We start from the raw sequence: 21,343 nt of genomic DNA on the forward strand, positions 1-21,343 counted from the left end.
TAGCTGTCTACAAATATCTGAAGGGCTGTCACAGTGCAGAGGGATCAGCCCTATTCTCATCTGCACAAGGAAAGACTAGAAGCAATGGGATGACACTGAAAGGGAGGAGACACAAATTAGATATTAGAAAAAACTTTCTGGCAGTGAGGGTGATCAATGTCTGGATCTGGTTACCATGATTTCTCATTTAATGGAAGTGTTCAAACAAAGGCTGGATAAATATCTGTCTGGGATGATTTAGTAAATCCTGCACTGAGGTACCTTCCCTGGAGGTCCCTTCCACCTCTACCATTCTATGGTTTCCAGGAGCACACCTTCAGAAGTGTGAGAAGTTTGATCTGGCTGGGTGTGGATTTCTATAGCCAGCCAATCCCCACTTGTCTGCTACACATATATATTAGCCCCTCTGGCTAGAGGAAGTTGGTTTCCTCATATCCCTTGTGTTTACATCCATGCATGTTTGTTGGTATGTTGTGAATAGTGACATGTTCTGTGTGTCAATGAAGGTGAACAGACATGTGGTGTACGAAGAGTTATGTTTCTGTGTGGTATGCATTACCTAGTGTGTTGGTATAAACGGTGCCCTGTCTGCTTTGATGGTTTACTATCTCAAGTGAGTTAGGTCCTTAGGTTACAGCGTGGGGCTGTCCCTATTGAGACAATCACCTCGTTTGCAGGCAGGATTCATGGGGAAGTTGTCTTGTGAGAGTAGGGACCCACAAGACAACAAGGACCCTTGTTGGTGAGCTTGTGGGCTTAAGTGTCTTGGCTAAAATATGAACCAATACTTCATACCATAGCAATTCCATGTTTCTACGTGCAGGTATGCTAGGTGAGTGTTTTGGGCATTTGTCAGTCAATGCATATGTCTGCCCGTGAGTCCAGTTTGCAGTTTACTATCTTTTGGTATTCCATGTGTGCATTTGCGTAGTATTTCAGGTTACGGAACCAGCATGCCCTGTGTGGACGTAGCATCTTTCTCTTCTGTGACATCTTATTTTACATTGACTAACTTCTATCTTAAACTTGTAATATTTTTCAAAAAAGTGAACTTGGAGGGAAGAAAAAATGGCTACTTCCCTGTGTGAGTTCTGTAGTGTCTAAGGAGATTAGCTTTCTGAATAAAACATCTCCCACATTGTGAACATGAAAATCGTTTCTCACCTGTGTGAATTCTCTGATGTACAGCAAGCTCTGATTTAGTAAAGCAAAATTTTCCACATTGTGCACATAAAAATGGCTTCTTCCCTGTGTGACGACTGTGATGTTCTAAAAGGCTTGCTTTCCGGATAAAACATTTCCCACATTCTGAACAGGAGAATGGCTTCTCTCCTGTGTGAGTTCTCTGATGGTCAACAAGATTTGATTTTGAAATAAAACATTTATCACATTGTGAACATGAAAATGGCTTTTCTCCTGTGTGAGTTCTCTGATGTGCAGTTAGATCACACTTTTTGTAAAAACACTTTCCACATAGAGTACATGAAAATGGCTTCTCCCCTGTGTGAATTCTTTGATGTATAACAAGAGTTTTCTTCTCTGTAAAACATCTACCACATTCTGAACAAGAAAACGGTTTCTCCCCTGTGTGGATTCTCCAATGTTTAACAAGACTTGATTTTGCCGTAAAATGTTTCCCACATTCTGAACATGAAAATGGCTTCTCCCCTGTGTGAGTTCTCTGATGTATAACAAGACTTTTCTTCACAGTAAAACATTTCCCACATTCTGTACAAGAAAATGTCTTCTCTCCTGTGTGACTTCTCTGATGTTGAATACAATTTGATTTCTGGGTAAAACATTTCCCACATACTGGACATGAAAACGGCTTCTCTCCTGTGTGAATTTTCTGATGCTTAACAAGACTTCTATTCTTAGCAAAACATTTCCCACATTCTGGACATGAATACGACTTCTCCCCTGTTTGATGTTCTTCTGTTGTGTGACTTTCATTTTGCTTATCGGCCTGTGATGAATCAGACGATGGGACCTGTGTAGGAGGATCAGATGATGGATCTTTGCTGTGAAGGGCTGAGGGAATATCTGGGATAATGGCAGGTTCTTCATAGGTATCTTGTTTGATACCACAATCCTCTGTTTTAGAATCTTTAGATATCAGATGTCCCTCTGAGCTCCCGATATCATCATCTACCAAGAATAAAGCTGATTTTACTATATAACCTTAAACATGATACTGAGATTATAGAACATTTTTAGAAAAACATTTACATACAAATTACAAGTCAAGCAGCAAAATGTAATCATTAATGGATTTAGGAAGTTGTTCATATTGGTTATGTCAATTCCATTTTGCTTCTAGGTTATTGGAGCAGAAGAACAGAATCCCCTGCATAATGGCTCCATCTGATAACAGAACCAAACGGATACCACATAATAGGGTCCATTTGACATTTTGCATGATAAAATAGGGTTGCATTCAGCACTAGTTAATTTTTTATTATAAAGCAATTTAGTGACTGAAGCTCTGAATGGAATCTCCAGTGCTGGTGTGAATTAAACCGAATATAGTGGTGACCACATAGATCCCAATTTAACAGTAGACCTCAGAGTGAGAACCAGTAGATCATGATGTTTGGTCACCAGGTTGTTCTCTTGCAGTTTTCCCCTTCTGTGGTGAAGCCTCCATCTTCATAGGTTCATAAATCAGTGAGTCAGTGCTACTGGGTGATGTCCATCTCACACACTCCCTGACTTCTGCATGCACTTTATCGCGGAGTGGAGGAGCAGTATGGTCATATATGAAGAAGTCATGGGTTTCTGTGCCCTATAGATCATTAGGCCATGCTAAATAAAAGTGTATTTTACACTGCCTCATAGAGAAAATGCAACACTATGAAGAAAGTCAACACATAGAAATTAAGTAAATTGTTCTGAACTTAATTCTCTAAGGCCGCCTGCAGACGGGCGGAAATTCCGCGGAATTGCCGCCTGTGGAAGCTGCCACAGAATTGCGTTAGCAAACGCAATCCTATGTAGATGGCCATGGTTTGTCCGCGCGAAATCTTGCGCGGCAAACAAACCGCAGCATGTTCTATTTCTGTGCGGGGCTCGCAGAGAAATGTCACTCCCTGGCCGCCGGCTCCGCCCTGCGCATGAGGGTGAATATGTGGTGCTCTCTGCAGGTGCTCGGGTCGAGTGCCCGCTGCGAGAATTCTCGCAGCTGGATCTGACCCGGCCGTCTGCAGGCGGCCTAGCAGTTACATGTCTCTTGGCAAAATAAACAGGATGATCAGTAAATATTGGGGTCACCATGTTGGGTAATACAGTGGCTAGCAGTTACAGTGGTTAACGTTATGTGGCATTCATTTCAATAATGCTGGAATACTGCCCTAGGGTGGGGCTGACCAGGGTCGGATTTAGGTCAGATGGCACCTTGTGAGAGAAATTTGATTTTCACCCCTCTCCCTCATTCATATTAAAAAAGGTAAAACACTGAGTCAAATGTAATCTCAAAGTTTAATGGTGAAGGTAGCCTGTGGATAGGGAATAGCGTGCAATTGTGGTGCAGCCCCTTAGATCTTTATCCAGCCAAAAAACATCCACACAAAGCAGTTTCATTGTGATAAGATCTCCAATATTAGCTTCACAGACTGGTTTTCACTTATCATGCTCTTGGATCACGTGATTGGCTTAAAATTGCATAAATTTGTATATCTTGCCTTTCTGAATGAACCCTGCAAATTGCATAACGCTGCAGCAAAATCTTCACGATGTTGCATTTTCTCAGTGAGAGTTCGGCCATTACCGCACCAAGATTAGTTTCTGTTTTTCCATAAAGAACTCATAAAATCTCCCATGAAGCCGGATGTCAGTAACACACAGTGTACAGCAAATCTAGAACTGCTCATCTATAAAACAGCTTAGTACATGCAATACTACTATATACCATCACGTCAGAGCAGGATCTCAGACCCTACTTGTGTGGAGTGACCTCTTTTTCCGATCGTGTAGCGCTTGTTGACCGCTAGACGCCTCTACAACACAATCAAAAAGATTTCACCCAGGTAAGATAGTTTGAGAGGGGCGCATTATTGGAATGTGAGAAGCTGAATGGTCATATCAACAAAATGCCTGCCACCTGGGCGTCCTGACCAGACTGCTAGGGGGGTTTTGGACCAGCGGATGTGTGAGGGCACACAAGGTGACTGGGCTCAGGATGTCCTCAAAGACCACCAGTAGAGAGGACCATCTGATTGTTCGTGAGCAGCTCCAACTGTTTACTTGTCTGCCATCCAGGCGGCCCCATCGTTACACCCTTTTGTCTGTTGGAACCAGGTGCTTGACTGAAGGACATTCGGTTTCACGGTACTCATTGCGTGTACTGCCTTTGGCACCCCCATTGCCTTAATTTGCAGTTTTGTCGTGAACAACAAAATTGGGCTGCTTTGGAGTGGAACTAGGGTTGTCTTTAGCGAGAAATCTGGGTTTAGTTTGGGTACTGATGACAGATGTGTTCGTGTATGAAGACCTCAGAGTGAGGCACTCAATCTTGCCTTGAGAGGCATACTGCCCCCTGCTGGTGTGATGGTCTAGGGGGGCCATCGGAAATTACAGTCAGTCAGCCCTAGTAGCTCAGCGATATGTTCATGACATCCTGCAGCCACATGTGTTTCTCTCATGGTGGCTTCCAAGAAGCATTTTCCAGCAAGATAATGCTTGGCCAAACACACAAGGGGGCCACAGAAATGTTTCCACAACATTGCCACATGCCTCCATGCCTGGGCACCAGATCCATCAGCAACAGAACATGTATGGGACCATTTGGGACGCCTACTTCGAAAGCCTATGAGTTTGCACAATCTGGGGGCTTAATTACAGCAAAGGTGGAGCGATATGTTGCGCTGTGGTACGAAGACTCACAAGCTATAGTTTCTCAGTTATCAGCCCGAAGGCTGAAGCATATTATCTTTACCTAACTTTACCTTTTATTAACTTCCGTTGCTATAAACATAGTTGACTAGAAGAGGTTTCTCTCTTTAACAAAAGTAGGGCTCTCACACACTTGTGTTTTTTTAAAGCTGCATTAATGTTGCAGGTTTTTTTTAACACAGATGTCAATGGGACTTTCTAATGTTAAAAAACGCATCGCACAAAAATCGCAAAACACAAACTTGCGATGCGTTTTTAACATTAGAAAGTCCCATTGACATCTGTGTTAAAAAAAACACAAGTGTGTCTAAGGGCTCCCACACAGTCTGCTTTACTATGTATCTAATCGTCATCTAGGTGATACTAGTTGTAGCCAAGATACACTGTGTGACCAGATACCAGGAGCCTGTCCTGGAACTCACCTACTAACCTTCCTCACTTTATTCACACTCTCTACCCCTCCCCTCCCTAAATTCGCTAAAGTGAAACTTGCTAAAGTGAAAGTAAATATTTATTTCCTGGTCTTTGTGTGAAGATTAGCCAATAAGTGTTAGCTTTTATTAAGCCTGCCTACTCAATATATAAAACCCTGTATGTGATGTAATAAGACAGCCAGAGATTTCTGAACATGAGGTTCCCTCTGACTGAATTGTGTTGACACAAATAAAACTGTGTTCACTTCCTACGTCCCTGGGTATCGCACAAGATGTCGGATCGTACATCAGCAGGATACAATACAGAACCTGTATGCATCCATGCCTGTATCCCATCTTGTACCCAAGCTATAGGTGGCCCAACAGAGTACTAGAGCCTCCATACCTGCCTGATCACATCATCTTGTATCCAAGCTAGAAGTGACCCAACAGGGTACTAGTGTAGTGACTGGGCACTACAAACTGGTATACTGTGCATGATATAGGTATGGAGTGATATAGAAAGGTTTTATTGTAGGTTATTTACTCTAGTCCCCTTGATAGTCACGGCCAGGTGGGAGGTAGAGACAATTGCTGCCGTGACATAACAAGCAGCGGACCAAGTAACAACTACCGCTTGCATCATCCACAACCCCCAACCCTATGGCCTCTACACTAGAGCCTTTCTTCAAGGCTTCAGTTTGCCACAATAAATTCCCCTTTTGCTCTGATATTGTAATCACTGACATATCAATGTTACAATCTCACAGAAAGTTTCATTCCATCCAACAACTTCTAGGGCGGAATGGGTTTTGACAAGGAGTGTAAGTATTATTGCTAATAACACTTCTAGGAAGCAGCCAGTGATCAGCGGGGATCTCTTTAAGCTTTTACCCTGCCCTGATGGCAGTCCTGCCTTTAAGACTCTTCCTGATTCCCCAAAACACAGAAGTGTAAATGGCTCCTCTAAGTACTATGGAATGAGGGTTCATAGAAGGACGGAGTGATAACCATTGTATGTTAAGGCATTTCCTAATATTTATGGGGCTGCAGCTTTACATTACTTTGGGGCCATCATAGAAACATCTCTGGAAGCCATTACTTTATCCTCAACCCCCTTATAATCGGCTCAGACGTTATATTAGGAGAAAACTACTCAGAATCTGTTCTCCAATTGTGTACATTTCTGGCATCTGAAAGAGTTGGAGGCAGAACTCAACTACCAGATGGGCTGGTGTCCATCCACTCTCCGCAGACCCTCCTCACCACAAGGAGGGTCCTTGTACACGGGCCAATAAATTATTCAGATTCCAGTATCCCGCAAAAATAATTATCGTTCAGTGTAAATACAGCTTCGACTGAACGGCGAACAATAATCAATTCTCTGATCAAAACTGAACACCGATCGACCCGTAGAAACGAGTAGTCACAAAATACGGGACTGTAAACAAACCCACTGAAATCAATGGGTTCTATTCTCTGCGTATTGCACATGCCAATTTTGTATGCACAAATACGCCAGCGTGAAGCTGGCCTAAAAGCACAGGAACGATCATTGCTGGAAACAACCCGTTGGATATCTGCACCTGACATGTCGTCCCGTAAAAGGGTCCTTAGGCCGGGTTCACATGAGTGGGTGGGATTCCGCAAGAAGGAGGCCCACAGCAGATTCCGTCTGTGAGCCCGGCCGGTGACCCTACATATGACACTTTACTGTATATGACCACAGAGGCGCACAGACGGTCATGGGCAGTCAGGTTTTTTGTTTTGCTTGTTTGTATTTCCCACGCTGTCCTTAGCCACGACGCGGGTACCAGCAGCCCTAAAGCAATGTTAAATGCGCATGGGATGCAGGTGGGGCGTCTCCATTGACATCAATAGTGGCCGTCCACATAGAATCCGCAGTAAAATGGAGCATTCTGCCATTTTTTTTCCACTCGTGGAATACGTGATTTGTATCCTTGAGTGTGAAGGAAAATTTGAAATGCAGGTCTTTGAACACCTGCATTTAACCGCGAAAGGTCAGCGCGGACGCCGATCAAGGAATCTTCAAATCCAGTCATGTGAGACCGGCCTTAGACTGACCATGCTGATGGTAATCCTTTATTAATTAGTGCTAGTGCTCCTCACACCACAGGACACTGTGTAGTGGCCATCACTATCCCATCACCAGAGTACAAGAGACAGAGGAGGAGGACTAAAAAACACAAAGTGAAGACTATAGCTCATTAGTGCAAGATTAACAACAGCACCATCAAGATTCAAAAGAGGCAGAAAGGAGGCACTATTAACAAGTGGGTGCATTAAGGGGGCACTAACATGTGGGGGGTACTATGGATGCACCAGTATATGGGAGCAGCTAACAGTGTGAAGGGCTAAAAAAACACCGATGTCCATCCAGTTCAGCCTATTAGCCCCAATGTTGATCCAGAGGAAGGCAAAAAAAAATGTAGTAAAAAAAATTCCAACCAGACTCCAAGGGCCACTATTAATTTTTGGTAGTGCTAAAGGAGCATCATAACCTTTTGTGGAGCACTAGTATTGTGTGTAGGGCAGAAGGCCTGGAGGTGGGGGACACTGAGAGGAGCAGAAGAAGTGGGAGAAGTTTTTGCGCACAATCATGGCTAGCAAAGGTCTTCATGGCAATGTGGGCCCGAAGAGAGAAGAAACCTGAATGATGAGGACTGCAATCAGAGAATACCCCACCTGTGATCACTGGAAGTAACTGCACTGTAATTGCTATCACTCCGTAGAGCTAGTATCTGAATATCATTTAGTGACAGCACCATAGAGGAATACTACAGCTGAGCCGCTGTATCTAAGCCTGCCATATTGTCATGGATGGAGCGGTCACTGATATTCAGTATATAAATACACAATTTCTCTCTTATTCCGCAGGGAACAGAGATTATGCTTTGAGGCTTGTGCCTCTGATCTATTAAGACTCTAGTAACACCAATGAATAGGCGGCTTCAGAGACCCAGCTGAAAGTTATAGATGGGTATTTGTTCAGAGAGTGCATCTTATGTGACTTTTCTCCCCTTTATTTAGTGGTTACTACTCACCTGGGCGGTTACCTGTAGGAATCTCCTCTTTAATTTCTTGCTTGACCCTCACATTTGTCTCTGTAGTATTAATATTGGTCAGATCTTCATCCTGATACAAAAGCTGTGAGACAAATATTGTAAAAGTCAACAGACGGTTGGAGAAGTCATCTGGAAGATTTTATATGACAAGAAAAGGTCATTAGTCATCACGATGATCAAAAATGACCTGACAGCAGTAGTTATCTGAGGCACATAGCTGCAGGTCTAGAAGCCGGACATAGATGTTAGATGGTGGCTCAATGACCCCTCAGGAACCTCATACTCATGTATATCCGGCATGGCTAGACACGCTGCACGTTGTCTCAGTAGAGGAGATCAGCGTCTACCAGACACATCCGCTGTTTGTCTCGGGGGAAATAAAGGAGCAGATAGATATAAATCCAACCTGTTGGCTCCTTATTCCCACCAGCAGTCTCCACCGCCAGAAAACTGGGAGAAGATCCAGACAACATGTAATGTCTCTGGTCAGCAGTAATCCTGCCATCTCCACTGGCCTCATCACACAAGTAGAAGACATCTAATAAGACTGAAGACAAGAGCTTCACAGCCTTCTACAGATCAGAGGGACATCTCCATCTACCTGATGGTCCTGTGGAAGAAGAGGATGGGGACATCTCTGTGGTGGGCTTCTCTTACTGGATGGAACTGGAGGAAACACAGACAGACACTGAAGTCGTTCTTTACATACAGATAATAAAGAACCCGTGTATTTAGTCCTGTCTATTACCTGGTGATGGGAGCGGCTGGCGGGCCTCCATCATGGCATCCTTGTACAGATCCTTGTGTCCTTCTAAATACTCCCACTCCTCCATGGAGAAATAGACAACGACATCCTGACACCTTATAGGAACCTGACAACACAATATACAGTCATCACCCAGAAGCCTCCAGTGCTGTTACTGTATAATGTCCCAGCATTCCCTGCAGCGTCACCTCTCCAGTCAGAAGCTCAATCATCTTCTTGGTGAGTTCTAGAATCTTCTGTACATTGATGTCCTCATGTATCAGGGGGTGAGGTGGGGGCCCCGTGATTGGGCTCAGGGGCCTCCCCCATCCATCACAGACAGGGGCCCGACAGCCATCACTAGAGGTCTTCTTCACTACTGTGTAATCCTTTATATGGGGAGACAGTAATAAATATCACTACAGACATTTCCAGAGTCCATCACCTCTCCAGTGACATCATCTGTTATTACCATAGATAAGAATGATGTAATGTGACATCATCAGAATCTCTCCCCTCTCCAGTGACATCATCTGTTATTACCATAGATATGAATGATGTAGTGTGACATCATCAGAATCTCTCACCTCCCCAGTAAGCTGGAAGAGTATCTCTAGGGTGAGATTTATTATACTCTCTGCCATCTTGTTTCGGTCTTTCTCCAATCTTGATGAGCCAATCAGGAAAAATCTCTTCTATAGATGATATCATCAGAGGATCCTGAATGAAAATAAGATGAACCAATGCAAAAACCAGATAAAATTCCATATAAAAATATATTTACCAGCAAGAATAAAAATGTATGCAGATATTAAAGAAGGCTATCAGTAGTTGTAACTGCTTAGTGATGGGCCAATTTTAGAGTGGTGATGGCAAAATCCATAGAGGAGTTTAAAAGGGGACTTGATGTCTTTCTGGAGAGGAAGGATATTACAGGATATAAATCTTAGGTTAATTGTTAATCCGGGCATACAGGCAGGTAGGAACTATTAGGGGTTGATCCAGGGAACAGTCTGATTGCCATTAGGGAGCCGGGAAGGAATTTTTTCCCCAAAAGGGCTAATTGGCTTCTGGCCTTGGGGTTTTTTGCCTTCCTCTGGATCAACACAAGAGGATAGACAGGCTGGACTAGATGGACATTGTCTTCATTCAGCCTTACATACTATGTTACTATGATTTTCCATATTTTTCACCATCGCATTCCTGAAGCCATCATTATTTAATTTGTCCATAGACTCACTATAGGAGTGCTTGTTTTTTGTTGGACAAGTTATATATTTAATAGCATCATTTTCGGGTCCTTATATTATGTTGCATGACCTTTATTAATTTTTCAGAGGGATTGGGGAAAGAGGAAATTCCGCAATTGTTTCTGGATTTCATTTTTACGGCGTTCAGAATAAGTAATGTGATCACATTCTCCGGTCAGCGCAATTCCAGAGATTCCAAGTTTATACAGTTTTCTTATGCTTTGCTATTTTTCTAGATGCAGAACCTTGGTTTTTGTGTCGCTGCATTCCAAGAGTCACAGCATTTTTATTGGGCTTGTTTTTTGCAGGTTTCGTCCTCATTTATCCCATATAACATTCTGGTCATTTCTTTTTCCTATGTTTGTCCTAACAACATGCAATTCTGGCAAGACTTTTCATTTTGTTTATTGTTTCTGACGTTCTCTGTGTGAGATCAATAATATGTTAAATTAATTCTGCAGTCAGTATGACAATGCCAATACCACATTATTTTACCTTTTCTTGTGTTTTGCCTTGTTACAGTCTTAAAAAAAACTGCATTTTTTTCTATGTGCTGTGCGTATTGAAGGACCCACAGCAGGTTTTTTCAGTGTTATGTCCATGCTGAGCGGTAAAGCACCATAACCAACATGCAAGGCATTTTATGGAAAGGAGAAAGAAGGGATAGGACATGCATGCACGACAGGACATCAACAAGAAACATAAATCGAACGTGCATACAAACAACCACAAAAAGACAACAGATGCCAAAAAAAAACCTTACCAATAGTACAAACTAACATAGGCAGATGGAATTACTAATAGGTACGAGGTATTGGTTTGTATTTTGGTCATAATACATAGCCCATATCAAGGGTCCTTGTTGTCTTGTGAGTGCCATCTCTCACAAGACAACTAAAAGCACAAAAAGGGAACCCTGCCTACAGGTAGGGTGATCATCCCAAAACGGGAACACCACACAGAAAAAGACCTTGTTCCCACCTAGTGTAATCCACACCTTCAGACATATACTGAACAGGACCTTGTTCACACCAAGTGTAATCCACACATTCAGACATACACTGAATGGCACATTGTTGCCACCTAGTGTAGTCCACACCTTCAGATATACACTGATCAGGACCTTGTTCCCTCCTAGTGTAGTCCCCACCTTCAGATATACACTGATCAGGACCTTGTTCCCTCCTAGTGTAGTCCACACCTTCAGATATACACTGATCAGGACCTTGTTCCCACCTAGTGTAGTCCACACCTTCAGATATATACTGATCAGGACCTTGTTCCCACCTAGTGTAGTCCACACCTTCAGATATACACTGATCAGGACCTTGTTCCCTCCTAGTGTAGTCCACACCTTCAGATATACACTGATCAGGACCTTGTTGCCACCTAGTGTAGTCCACACCTTCAGATATACACTGATCAGGACCTTGTTCCCACCTAGTGTAGTCCACACCTTCAGATATACACTGATCAGGACCTTGTTCCCTCCTAGTGTAGTCCACACCTTCAGATATACACTGATCAGGACCTTGTTCCCACCTAGTGTAGTCCACACCTTCAGATATACACTGATCAGGACCTTGTTCCCACCTAGTGTAGTCCACACCTTCAGATATACACTGATCAGGACCTTGTTGCCACCTAGTGTAGTCCACACCTTCAGATATACACTGATCAGGACCTTGTTCCCACCTAGTGTAGTCCACACCTTCAGATATACACTGATCAGGACCTTGTTCCCTCCTAGTGTAGTCCACACCTTCAGATATACACTGATCAGGACCTTGTTCCCACCTAGTGTAGTCCACACCTTCAGATATACACTGATCAGGACCTTGTTCCCACCTAGTGTAGTCCACACCTTCAGATATACACTGATCAGGACCTTGTTGCCACCTAGTGTAGTCCACACCTTCAGATATACACTGATCAGGACCTTGTTCCCACCTAGTGTAGTCCACACCTTCAGATATACACTGATCAGGACCTTGTTCCCTCATAGTGTAGTCCACACCTTCAGATATACACTGATCAGGACCTTGTTCCCACCTAGTGTAGTCCACACCTTCAGATATACACTGATCAGGACCTTGTTCCCACCTAGTGTAGTCCACACCTTCAGATATACACGGATCAGGACCTTGTTCCCACCTAGTGTAGTCCACACCTTCAGATATACACTGATCAGGACCTTGTTCCCACCTAGTGTAGTCCACACCTTCAGACATACACTGATCAGGACCTTGTTCCCTCCTAGTGTAGTCCACACCTTCAGATATACACGGATCAGGACCTTGTTCCCTCCTAGTGTAGTCCACACCTTCAGATATACACTGATCAGGACCTTGTTCCCACCTAGTGTAGTCCACACCTTCAGACATACACTGATCAGGACCTTGTTCCCACCTAGTGTAGTCCACACCTTCAGACATACACTGATCAGGACCTTGTGCCCTCCTAGTGTAGTCCACACCTTCAGACATACACTGAACGGGGGGGGGGGGGGGGGGGGGAATGGAAGAGCCATGAGCAGGAACTGAGCGGCCTAAGGGGTATTTTTTGTGCTTTTTAATAGTATCATTTGGTGGTTCATATGACATTTTGATCTATTTGAATTCCATTTTTTGTCAGATATATGCAAAATTAGCTATTTTCGTCCTGTTTTTACATATTTTATTTAACATGGTGATCACTGTGCAAGTTAAATAATGGACTACCTCTTTACGTGGAAAGTTAGGATTTTTTTCACCTAGTAAGGGCAGAAATGTAGGGTTTTTACTTTTTTATATATATTTTTTTTTTACTTCTTATCTTTTTCCCATTAGAGAACTTGAATGTCAGAACATTTGATCATTTCTATAACATACGGTAATGAAATACTTCGTTATTTCAGTGTATTATATTTGCTAGGAAATTCTATTTCTGGCCAGGCCTTATAGGCCACCATAGATGGCAGACTCAGGTGCCGTAGCAACCCATCGACACCTCGCAATATTGTGGGGGACTAATGAGTTACAGAGGGAGCCCCCTTCCCCAGGTCAGCCTTTTACATGTCGCATTCACAATAACTGCGGCATGTAAAGGTTTAAATGGCTAAGATCGGAGATTTCTCTGCTCCCGGCTTTCATCAGACACCTGAGCTCCTGCTTCTACCGGCACCCATATCTTCTTTATTCCAATATACTGTGCTGTGAACATCTGTGTGCATTGGAATAAGGCCCATTAGTGACCCCTGTAAGAAGGCGTATGGGTGGTCACTAAGGGGTTAAGCTGCCGGACCAATGGGCAGCATGAAATCCTGACAGGCACATATATTGCAGACATCTATGTTCTACTTGAAGCGCTATGGCTTTAGAAAAAACATACTTTAGAACAGCCGGGAAGGTGGAGAGAAGTCACCGGGGAGGACGCCGGAACTCCTCTCACTCTGAGTCAGCTGGAGGGAGGGGAAGATTATGGCCGTACCAAGTCACCGGGGAGGACGCCGGAACTCCTCTCACTCTGAGCCAGCTGGAGGGAGGGTAAGATGATGGCCGTACCACATTTACATAGTTCTGTAAAGTCTAAGAGGTCTTTTCCGAGGTGCAGCTAGGTTTTCGTGCACCCGGGCAAAGAATCAGATTGACGCCCCCCACCAATCCGAAGCTTATGGTATGGACCACATGGTCCAGCTGACAACACGCAGACAAGCTACAGTCAATAGTTACCGGCAGCATTTTGTGACCATTGTCCACTGCGTATGGGCATGGCTGCATGTGACCGGACAGATCATGTGACCGGACAGATCATGTGACCAGACAGATCATGTGACCAGACAGATCATGTGACCAGACAGCCTGAGGGCTTATTCACACGAACGATATTCTGGCACATCGCAGCATATCCTACTTTTATCATTCCCGTGGCAGGAATAGCCCGTCATTTCCTATGGCATCAGAGTGCCGTGCGGTGTGCCTGCAGTGTATCCACTAGAAGTCTATGGGAAACACTTTGATCCTTTCACATGCGTGAAGAATGCCATTTCATACAAGCAATGCAATACGAATTCTAATCCCAAATGCATGGCACGTTGGCGAGCACGCTATCGCACCATTTTTCGCACCAGTTCTATTATTAACCCCTTAGTAATAGCCAACGTGTCTTTTTACTGGCCTCACTAATGGGCTTTAAACCTGCACATACATCTTTTTAAGGCGGTGGTATGACTGACCACTAAAGATGAGCGAGCCTACTCGGCCACGCCCCTTTTTCGCCCGAGCACCGCAATTTTCGAGTACTTCCGTACTCGGGCGAAAAGATTCGGGGGGCGCCGTGGGTGAGTGGGGGGTTGCAGCGGGGAGAGGGAGAGAGAGAGGGCTCCCCCTGTTCCCCGCTGCTACCCCCCGCTCTGCCACGCCTTCCCCCGCCCCCGCAAATCTTTTCACCCGAGTACTGAAATACTCGAAATTCGCGGTGCTCGATCGAGTAATTACTCGAAACGAGTAGGTTCGCTCATCTCTACTGACCACCAACAGCCAGGCTCCTGCTCTAATCATCCTATATGGAGAAACCTCAGATCCTGCAAGTATAACCCCTTATCTGCCACAATCAATAGCGATTGCAGACTGTAAGCAGATGACATGGGGGAGGGGTCCTTCTGTCTCCCTTTGGCATGTCGCATTGTGATTGCAAGGAAGCAATGGGTTCCCATGGAAACTAGAAACCTAACAAAGACCTCCATGCATGACATGGCACTCAGCCTACTAGACCCAGCCTCCTGCGGAGTTTAACAGGCTGCTGTCATAGGTTTAGTAGACTGCACTACTTAAGTAATGCGGTGTACTGCCCAACCGAACAAATGATCACGTCTTCAAGTCGAGGGTCTGTCAGCTTCTGCAGAGTGTTAAAGGGGTGATCCCATGATCAACGTTCATCACCGATCCACATGATAGGTAGCAAATGTTTGAGCAGTGGGGGTCTGACCAATGGAACCCACCAATGCTGAGAACGAGGGCCTATGTCCCCCTGCTGGCTCACTGAACCCCCACAGCAGGAGCAACTTGGATGGAGCATTGTCTGAGCATTATTAGTGCCACACCAATCACTTTCGATGGGACTGCTGGCGATAATGGAGTACAACTATTACTGCAGCCATCGGCCTGGCGGTTGTGGACGATGCAAGCAGTAGTTGTTACTTGGACCTCTGGTTATGTCACGGCAGCAGTCGTCTCCACCTTCCACTATAAAGTCATAACAAGGTGGTAAAAGTTCGTGGCGCCAGAGGGACAATGATGTTACTCTGCTGTCTCTGTAGCGGGGGGTGTAGTGGTACTGAGCACTAAAGCAGGCTGACGAGGATTCGGCATTCCCTGATGGGCAGTGAAAGCCACATGACTAGTGGCCGGGTACACCGGCCTGCAGGAAGTGAACTGTAGCTAATGGACACTACATAACAGGAAGGGGATCCGGCCGGCTGGAGGTGAGGTGACCCGGGGGACCGCAGGGGCCGGGAGAACATCGGGGAGGAGATCTGGTAAGGAGACTGACGGGGAGGAATGGGTAAGTATAGAATTTTTTTTCTAAAAATCCCTTTAACTCCGTCCTGTCTAACAGGGTGAGAAAGAGAATAACCCACAACAAAACCTCTCTGTCCCCCATACCCGGCTCACACACCGTATGACAGTCTGTAGTGCCCGGGCCGGGGCACCATATTTCTGTCAATGGAGTGGGACTGGGCACGTTGGGCTCTCCTCCATTCCCGATCCTTGTCAGCGAGGGGGGGTGCAAACAGCGCACGGTAAGGGCCCAAAAACACCCGATCCCGGCGCGGTGCATATAAACAACGTTCACCATTCAGGGTAAATAATGTGTTACTTTGGTAGATGGCGCTTTATGGATGCAGTAATACCCAATAGGTTTTGGTTTTTTTTTTTAATATGGGAAAAGGGTTTTTTCAAACTTTTAATATTCTTTATTTTCTAGAACAATACAGAAAAACTCTGTTTTAATCGTATTTTCCCTTTTTCTAGTTTGGACTTGAACCTCCGATCATTTGATCGCTCCTGCAGTCTGATGCCGTACCATCCTGTGTTCTGACACGCCGTCTACCTAGATGTGCCACAGGTATGTTGTAATAGGCAATCATCCCTGGCAGCCGTGGGGCATTCATAAGGCGCTGACAACCAACGACACCTCGCAATCTCATCGGCAAGGAGCTGTGGGGGAACCCTGATTGGTTTGGGCAGGAGTCAGACCTGTATGGAGCAGGATCAGCTCCCGACCCCTCCATATAAAGCTGCCCCCGGAGGGCGTACATGTACAGGGCCGCAGCGATATCGCAGCTGTGTTCTATGTGATATCGCTGAGGTTTAATGCAGAAATATAGCGATTGTCTGGCGCTACAGCGTCATGTGACCTTGTGTGGCGCTGTACGTCATGTGACCTTGTGTGGCGCTGTACGTCATGTGACCTGGTAACGCTCCTCTGCCAGGATTTACAGGGGCTTGAAATATAAGCCTGAAAATAAGCCCTGGCTGCATTAAAAAAACGATCCATCCCCTAACAGGCGCCGTCCGCTCTGCCGGCAGTCCATGGGGGCCGATCTACTCCCTCCCCTAGTGATGGCTGTTATCTATATGTGTGAAGTAACTGAGTTAATCTAATACATAAGTCCCATCTATAGCCGGTGGTTATTGTGAGCACCCCGGAGTGGGGGAGGGGCCTGGCCCTTTAAACTCTGCATCTTCCTGCCCCCACAAAGGTCAGAGGTCACCCTCCCTCCCTGCTGTGATGATGGACTTGTGAAACCCAAGTAACAGCAGGACGAACTCCATAACAGCCCCAGTCTAGTTACTGACATCAGACTGCAAAACCCTCCTACCTGCAGCGCCGGACAGCAGCATACAGGACCTGTGATAACGTCACCGTCATGTGACCACCGGTGTGGGAGGAGCCCAAATCACAGGCCGGAGGGTTGTATGCAGAATCCTACAGGGACGCATAGATTGCTTTTCTGTAACTGTATCCTCGTGCGCAGCTCAATAGGGGGAGGGGTGTACCCAACAACCAATGAGGTTGCTGGAATTGCTCAATGCTACTGAAGTGGGGCTGAAAAGCAATATATGCTGGAGTGACCTCTTGTGCCCATGTGACCACTCTTGTGTGGGAGGAGCCATTGTGATTTAGCAGACTTACCAGTGGTTCAATCCCTGGCTCCTCCCACACATGTGACTGATCACATGACGGTGACATCATCACAGGTCCTGGAAGCTGCTGCTCTGCAGGTGGAGGTCTGTGTGTCCCATCAGGACCGCTGGGGGAGGGGAGGATTAACCATTGAAGACCGGGACATTCTTGTTTCCCCGGAGGAATCAATACCTGGAGAATGGAGCCCTTCGGACATAGAGGTGAGAGCGCTGCGGAGCGGCCTGAACACCCGGGGGTGGGAGCCCCTGTGAGCCACCGGAGTGTATGGGAAGAGAGGGACACACAAGCTCTATGCAGATGCTGTTGCCAGCCGGACCTACTGCTGCACCGACCACGAGTCGCCCCCTGCTGGCCTCTGTGCATTTAGCTTTATGCTGATTTCTTGTATTCTCACTTGTTTGACACATTGCGCCCCTCGTGCGCCCCAAACAGCGCCGACTACTGGTCAATATCAGGCGAGCGTTACAAACACCGACGGCTCTTTAACAGACTGACAGTTTGTGAGGGCGTGGTTTTTGGGGTTTTTTTGCATGATGAGTCATGTTTTGTTCTTTGGGGTTTTTTTGTCCCACTTTGGAATTTTTGATCCCTTTATTGTGTTTTTCTGGTAGACAAAATGAAGAAAAATGCATCTTGGCTTAGTTTTTTTTTTTTTTTTTTTTATACAGGGTTTCAGGCGCCCCCTGGCGCCACCCGAATCTTTTCCCCTGAGTAGACAGTTACTCATCTTGAGCTCTTATGGATGCAACGATCCCAAGATGGGCCGCCTGCACACGGGCATGTTGGCATTGTGGATCCGGATCGGGCGTCCACCTCCGGGTTCTGCAGAAAGTACCGCCCACAGCATGATATTTAGAAAACGCTCTCCTGCCCACGAGCGGAAACAATCGCAGCATGTTCTATTTGTGGGCAGATTCCTTGCGGCCGGCGTCCATTGAATTCAGTGGCGTCCGTCTGACCCGCAGCCCTTCGGCAATTGACATTGCGCAAAGGTTGCAGATTCCGTGTCATCGCCGAGCGACGACGTGCGGGCTATCCTCAGTACAGGGAAGAAGAAAAGGCAGGTAAACGCAGATGCCAGCCGGGCACAGGGTGGGGGTCCATCCCCGGCTCCTGCAGGCGGTGTCCGACCCGATCGCGTGCGGCTGGCCTTATCTATATATATGTCTGTCTGTGTGTCTGTCTGTCTGTCTGTGTGTCTGTCTGTCTGTCTGTGTGTCTGTTTGTCCTTTATGCGCTACTACACCATTCATCCGATCGCCATGAAACTTTGGGAAGTTGTTGAGTACACTCCTGGGAAGATTATAGGCATAGTACAAATATCCTACGATAAATGGCTCGCGAGCGTCGTCGAAAGTTACGCCCCCCCCCACGTACATCGATCGATTTCCATCATTGCCACTAATTTTCTCACTTCCCGATGTCATAGAAACGTGAAATTTGGCACGAGCACTGATAATGTCATAAATAGGAAAAGCTAATGGGTCCCAACTCGATTATTCAATTCTAAGGGCTCATGTCCACGGGGAAAATATGATTTAGGATCCGCAGCGGATCTCCCGCATGCGGATCCGCATCCCATAGGGATGCATTGACCACCCGCGGGTAGATAAATACCCGCGGATCGTCAATAAAAGGGATTTAAAAAAAAATGGAGCATGAAAAAATCTGGACCAGGAATAGGAATAGGAATTAAAAGCATTTACTCACCCGCAGCGGGCCGCGAAGCTCTTCTCTTCCTCACGGCCGCATCTCCCTTGCTTCGGCTCGGCGGATGTGCCCGGCGCATGCGCGCGGCACGTCGACGACGTGCCGCCGGCGTGAGGAATTCATTCGCCGGCCGAAAAAGAAGATCCGGCCGTGAGGAACAGCTGAGCTTCGCCGCCCGCTACGGATAGGTAAATTCTTATTTATTCGTATTTTCAGCGCTCATGTCCGCGGGGCAGGAGGGACCCGCTGCAGATTCTACATGTAGAATCCGTAGCGGGCCCGATTTTCCCCGTGGACATGAGGCCTAAGTGCAAAAGAATTAGCGTCCAAATTTTATGTACGGAATCTAATTCTCTCACTTCCTGATGTCATCTATATATATAAAAAGGAATGTCTGTCTGTCTGTCAACTACAAAATGATGCATCCGCCGAACGTTTCGCAAGACAATTGCTGGATATTGAGAATGCTGAGGTAAAATGAAAGCTGTGCTGTGCTTGGTTGCTATATATTATACTGCTGAGGTAAAATGAAAGCTGCGCTGTGATTGGTTGCCATTTCTTATACCTCTGTGGTAACATGAATGCTGTGCTGTGATTGGTTGCTATTTCTTATATTGCTGAGGCAACATGAAAGCTGTGCTGTGATTGGTTGTTATTTCTCTTACTGCTGAGGTAAAATTAAAGCTGCGCTGTGATTGGTTGTTATATATTATACCACTGAGGTAACATGAAAGCTGCGCTGTGATAGGTTGCTATATATTATACCGCTGAGGTAACATGAAAGCTGCACTGTGATTGGTTGATATCTAGATATATAAAAACGAATGTCTGTCGCGCCAGCTAGTTCTTTATATTTATGACTGTTTTTTTTTTTTTTTTACGTGTTTTAAGGTGAACGCAGACGGCCAGGTCGGATTCCGACTGAGAGAATTCTCACAACGGGATGCCACCCATGCCCCTTCAGTAACCCGCGGCTCATCTGTCCGGCGCCCTGCTCTGCCACGATTTATTACGGCACGAGTTTTCACGCTGTCAAATCGCGGCTTTCTGCATAGGATTGCATACATTGGCAGTGTACATTTCCCATTATTGTGATACTTCTGGCAGCGGGGATCGGTGTCATTACTGATCCTTGCTGTTACATCAGTCACTGCTCACTCCCTCTGTGAATGCCATAAACTCCGCTCCTAAGCCTGCACCGTCCATACGATGTAAGCATGCCACAACTGCTTCCCACACAGAATGTTCCATATTTTTTTCCTGGGTTAGGAAGCGGTTTAAAATGGCAACTTATTACACAAAAATGAAGCTTTCATTAAACTGCTAGGATGGCTAATAATAAAGTTATGGCTCTGGGGAGGCAGAGATGGGGAAAAGCAAGAATGAAAAATGCCGGTGAGAGTGACCCCGGTAGAAACCTCACCCCCCTGACGCTCCGGCCCCCTGACCGGCAGACGCTCCGGCCCCCTGACCGGCAGACGCTCCGGCCCCCTGACCGGCAGACGCTCCGGCCCCCTGACCGGCAGACGCTCCGGCCCCCTGACCGGCAGACGCTCCGGCCCCGTACAGACATCTGCAGAACGGTCTCTGAGACTCTGCACCATTTTACATCATTTTGTGTATCTAAAAATTAGCTGGGAATGTGTGGAAGAGCCAGTGGGGTGGAGCTCCGTGCCAACCTCTACCCACTCAGACTGGTTGGCAGCATCTAGCGATTAGGCAGCATAAAATGTCCAAGGCGTTCCCTTAAATATCTCATCAGATGTTTCCGCTTATTATCTTCAGCAATTGTATTTTTATATGGGATATTATGTGGCTTTTATATTGTCTCATCCTCTTTCTATTCAGGTCCCTACAATATAGGATCCTCTGATATCTTCTATATGACATAATATTACTGATTGACGCATTAAGAATGGAGAAAGACAGAAACAAGATGATGGAGAGTATATTAAATCTCACCCTAGAGATAATCTTCCAGCTTACTGGAGAGGTGAGAGATTCTGATGATGTCACATTACATCATTCATATCTATGGTAATAACAGATGATGTCACTGGA

General features: G+C 45.8%; 2 protein-coding genes across 4 annotated transcripts in view; one reads left to right on the forward strand and one right to left on the reverse strand.

The window, feature by feature from the left end:
- LOC136629171 (gastrula zinc finger protein XlCGF57.1-like) lies at window positions 1-17,286 on the reverse strand. Its single transcript, XM_066605333.1, has 7 exons — window positions 17,247-17,286; window positions 9,722-9,854; window positions 9,344-9,523; window positions 9,138-9,261; window positions 8,991-9,055; window positions 8,369-8,471; window positions 1-2,148 (listed from the first exon to the last, which is right to left on the reverse strand). Exons 2-7 carry the CDS (start codon window positions 9,776-9,778, stop codon window positions 1,073-1,075), a joined length of 1,605 nt encoding a protein of 534 aa, XP_066461430.1. The 5' UTR covers window positions 9,779-9,854; window positions 17,247-17,286; the 3' UTR covers window positions 1-1,072.
- The window catches only part of LOC136629184 (gastrula zinc finger protein XlCGF57.1-like), a 20,365-nt gene continuing 15,458 nt past the window's right edge, over window positions 16,437-21,343 (forward strand). The window contains exons 1-2 of one of the 3 annotated variants that reach the window (XM_066605348.1): window positions 16,437-16,489; window positions 21,131-21,275. In XM_066605348.1, the coding sequence (XP_066461445.1) occupies window positions 21,198-21,275 (78 nt within the window). In that variant the 5' untranslated portion in view covers window positions 16,437-16,489; window positions 21,131-21,197. Of the gene's footprint in view, window positions 16,490-17,614; window positions 17,773-21,130; window positions 21,276-21,343 lie in introns of those variants that run through there. The other 2 variants (XM_066605347.1, XM_066605350.1) reach the window with 2 other exon arrangements.

This window comes from Eleutherodactylus coqui, chromosome 5 (assembly GCF_035609145.1).
Source record: "Eleutherodactylus coqui strain aEleCoq1 chromosome 5, aEleCoq1.hap1, whole genome shotgun sequence".
In the NCBI taxonomy this organism is placed as follows: Eukaryota; Metazoa; Chordata; class Amphibia; order Anura; family Eleutherodactylidae; genus Eleutherodactylus; species Eleutherodactylus coqui.